This window comes from Alnus glutinosa, chromosome 10 (genome assembly GCF_958979055.1).
Source record: "Alnus glutinosa chromosome 10, dhAlnGlut1.1, whole genome shotgun sequence".
Classification (NCBI taxonomy): Eukaryota; Viridiplantae; Streptophyta; class Magnoliopsida; order Fagales; family Betulaceae; genus Alnus; species Alnus glutinosa.
In genome coordinates this window covers 27,805,320-27,809,866 of record NC_084895.1, presented here as the reverse complement: position 1 = coordinate 27,809,866, position 4,547 = coordinate 27,805,320, and the positions used below count along the sequence as shown (strand labels likewise).

The window sequence follows — 4,547 nt, the reverse complement described above, 5'->3', positions numbered from 1 at the left end:
TAATTTCTATGTTCATTTATTGCTAGCACAAATGTGGCTAACACTGTACGTTTCTAAATCGTTACAAATGCTAACAAAGCGAACCTAGGCATTAATGCATAACGTGATTATAACAAGGAAGTCATATATTGGTGTTAAGTACCATATTCGTTATTCATTATGTGAGACTGAACTTTATAATTGATTTTAGAAAAGTTTTAACTTAATTAATCATTTTGAAGTAATATCGTACACAAATATGACTGGTGCAGATTACAGTTTCTTAAATACAATTCTTACTGCGTTATATAGGTGCGCACGTATTTGGCTTGTAAAGCATGTTTGGTTGTTAGAACAGTTAAAGGGTCATGCAAACAATCCAAAACAGTTAAAAATTGGATACGCATATAATGTCAAAATCAAAATGCGCAACAGTACTTTCATTCGCTTGTGAAAGCATCTTCGGTTGTTAGAGCACGATTAAGGGTCATGCAAGAACTAAACAATCCAAAAATATTTGTTTGAAAAAAATGGATCGACATATGTCAAACGTGGAATACTTTATTACACAAAAATGAGTACAAAAGCTACATTTTTGTACTTCTCTCTCTCTAGTACTCTTTTTAATGCTGTAGGTTTATACTTCAAATTCACGTGTAGGCAGAGAGAGAGAGAGAGAGAGAGAGAGAGATTATTATGTGAAGTGGAAGCAAAAATGTAGCTTTCTCATTGACAAAGATGATGATTACCTTGTGAGTGAAGAAAAATGCATCGAAAAAGACCAGAATAGAGTCAAAGACAAGAAGACCAACCATCCCTCTCCCAGCTTTGTTTTTCTCTCAAGGAGGTCCCCCTCCAATCCGTTTTCCACTCCACCCATTAACCAACAAACATAATCCTTCTCTCTTTCTCTCTCTCTCTCTCTCTCTAGATCTCTCTCTCTCTCTCTCTCTCTCACACTTCATATTCATATTCTAAGCAAACCCCACAACCATCGCCATCATCATCACCATTTCCACCCCATAAAGCCTTCTCTGATATATGTTCATACAAATGATATATCCATATATGTATATATATATATCTTTCTCTTGGATCTTCATCAACCCACTTAAAAGAAGAAAGCAGCAATGAGGAAGCCGGATCTGATGATAAAAGATAGAGTAAACAATAACAATAACAAGAGCAAGCTTAGGAAGGGCTTGTGGTCACCAGAGGAGGATGAGAAGCTCATGAGGTACATGTTAACCAATGGACAAGGATGTTGGAGTGATATTGCTCGAAATGCTGGTCTCCAAAGGTGTGGGAAAAGTTGTCGTCTTCGTTGGATCAATTACTTGAGACCTGACCTCAAACGTGGTGCATTCTGTCCCCAAGAGGAAGAGCTTATCATCCATTTGCATTCAATTCTTGGCAACAGGTCCTCTCTCTCTCTCGCTCTCTAGCTCTCTTCTACATGGCATTGATAATATATGCAAGTATTATGTTTCCATTTTCTATGATCAACCGAACCATGAAAACTAATATTTTCAGCAGTGACTTGATAAGCAATAACTAATGAAAAGAATAAATATCCTACGTAGTTAAATGTAATGTTGTTCCTTAATCCCATGTATAGCAGATCGACAGTAAGGTTGAATATGCATGCATATATATATAAATGAAATGCACTTATACTATCTTTTCTTATTCTTTTCTTTCTTTCTTTCTTTTTTCCCCCCCAAGCAATGCACTAATATTCACATAATTAATGTCCACTGCTTTGCATATATATCGCCATTGAAAATTGGCCAGATGTGAATCATACAGCGTACGTTTGACATTAAGCTATTTCTTGGATTTCAGCTTGTGTTGGTGGGGGTTAGGATAGATTTTAGGTTCATATACATTGCCAAGAAAAACATAATTAAAAAAACAATAAAGCCACTTGTGCTAGCTCCTAAATGAATGGATCAAATCTTGAACTCATTCAACAATTTAAAATGTGAAACTAGCTAGAGAAGGGATCTTTGAATTTGGCTTTCCTAATTAAGCTTGCTACTAGTGAGGCTGTAATTACTTGATTGCTTGTAATTCTTTTTTTTTTTTTTTGAATAAGTTTGTTATACTTTCTTAAACATGAGAGAATCACAAATTTATAGCCAAAACTTCGATCGAAATCTCTCTCCCTCCCTCTCTACGAATTTCAGTAAGATTTAACAAATATTTGTTATGATATATATATATATATATATATATATATATATATATATATATATATATATATATATATATATCCCATCAAATCTCACAATATATTCTAACAAGGCTTGACCATCTAGCTGCTCTAGGGCCGAGCATCTTTCAAACATCTTTCACTAATATATAGGATGCGGACCAAATAATGTTTTCAGATTATCAGAAAAGAAAGGTTCTTAATTGTGGAGCATATTTTCTTTGCCATGAACTCACCTCATTTAATAATTTAGTCCAGAAAGTAACTATATGTACGGAACAAAAATTATTTGGATGCCAGCTTAGACCTTGACAATCTTCTACTTTCCTTTGTAATTTGTTTATCTTGTACGTCCATTTTGGATTTAGCTTCGGTGAAGTTAAAAAAATTAGAGGGAATTTTTTTATTTTTTTTTGGTCTTTTTAACGGTTTGGATTTAATTTTATTCTCTCCATTTCAAATAGAAAATATAAAAATTAAATCTAAACCGTTAAAAATACTTCAAGATTAAATCACTACAGAAGATCTCGGTCTTTTTATTCTTTTTATAACATCTAAGCTAAATCCGTTTTCCTCATAGGAAACCATGCATTTAATTTTTAGTTTGACTAACCTCAAGTGAAAAAAGTAAAAAACCACCGAAGATCCCTCCAGTCATGAAAAATCAGCAAAAAAATAACTAGAATTCTCTTCTAATCTTGCAATCTTCCCCGTTAATTTTTGCACAAGAACATTGTACTGCTGCAGCTTAATTATATAATTTGTTAATTTCTCAACCTTTTTTTCTCTTTTCGACATGATGGATTCAGGTGGTCTCAGATTGCTGCACGTCTTCCAGGACGGACAGACAACGAGATTAAGAACTTTTGGAATTCCACACTAAAGAAAAGGTTCAAAAACAACAACAATTCGACACCCTCATCAAACGACAGTGATGGTTCAGAGCCTAGAGATCATGTCACAGGAGGCCGGGGTGTCATGCCCATGCATGAACTCGACATAATGAATATGTGTATGGAAACATTTTCGTCATCATCAACGTCGACGACCATGCAAAATTTTGTCACAGGCGGCAGCCAGTTTGACCCCTTTCCCGTGCTTGATAACCGTTATGACATGACTGGTGCGGCCGGATTGTTCAACATGCAGCCTACAGGCTTAGCTCAAGTTGGTGCTGGGGAGATTGGATTTTATGGAGAATATGGGATCTTAGAGGCTAATAATATGGGGTTAGAAAGGGACCTTTCACTTCCTCCACTAGAGAGTAGAAGCAATATTGAAGAGAATAATATTGCTCAACCGGTGGATATGAAAAGCAATAACAACAACCACTTCAATAATGGTTGCTTCAACAACACTGATCACAGCTTTAAAGTAGAAAACATGTTTGGTTTTGGAAATCATGCACAAGGAGAAAGCTTAAAGATGGGAGAATGGGACTTTGAGGGTTTAATGCAAGACTTATCCTCCTTCCCTTTCCTTGATTTCCACGTTGAATAAAACCCCACCTTTAACAGATAGGGATTCCAGACAATTTTGCTATACAAATTGTTGGGATCCGGATCCACCCTTGACTACCCCCCCCCCCCCCCTCTCTCTCTCTCTCTCTCTCTCTCTCTCTCTCTCTCTCTCTCTCTCTCTCTCTCTCATTTCTCTCACAAAACCATCCAACAAGCCAAACCCTAGGAAATTTTGGGGAAAATATTATTTCTTTCAAAACCATCAACTCATATATAAGCCCTTTTATCTTGCTTAATTTCTTCTTTTTGTTCCACCAATACCTTGTTGTTTCTTTTAGCCTTTAAGAAAAACGTATCCATCAATGGTCCGTGGTATTTCAATTTCTTTGTGAGGCATTTAATTTGGTCGATTTGCGGGAACAGATGGGTACTGCAATAATCATCGTCCCATGCAGTAATGAAGAGAAATGTGAATAGAAATATATATAGCAGTCGAGAGGAAAATAAAGATTAGATGGTAGAATATTTTAGTTTCTTGTGTACAAAAGAAATAATCTGGAGGTACATCAAGTGTTATTATAATTAGTGGAAGAAAGAATGTAACACCAATTATGTGAACTCATGTTAAATAATAACAAGCAAAATGAGAAGCTTAATTCTGTTGGTTTTATACACACATGTTTTGTTAAACAAGTATATATGTATGAAGACAACTATCTCTTGATCCTCTCATGAAATACACACACATATGCATATATACATCATGGCCCTAGTACTGCATGTGTTTTGACAATCTTGTTTGGCACATATATATATAGGAAAACTACAATTTACCATGCATTTATCTTTTGAAGCTACTTGGGGTACTTAGACTTCCCACCAAGGATTTCTTT

The 4,547-nt window shown here is 35.4% G+C and overlaps 1 protein-coding gene across 1 annotated transcript; it reads left to right on the top strand.

The window, feature by feature from the left end:
* The first annotated feature begins 1,028 nt into the window (after positions 1-1,028).
* On the top strand, positions 1,029-4,326 carry LOC133880130 (transcription factor MYB83). The gene is made up of 2 exons (XM_062319010.1): positions 1,029-1,399; positions 3,004-4,326. The coding sequence occupies exons 1-2, from the start codon at positions 1,110-1,112 to the stop codon at positions 3,692-3,694; spliced, it is 981 nt and encodes a 326-aa protein (XP_062174994.1). The 5' UTR covers positions 1,029-1,109; the 3' UTR covers positions 3,695-4,326.
* Positions 4,327-4,547: the final 221 nt, after the last annotated feature.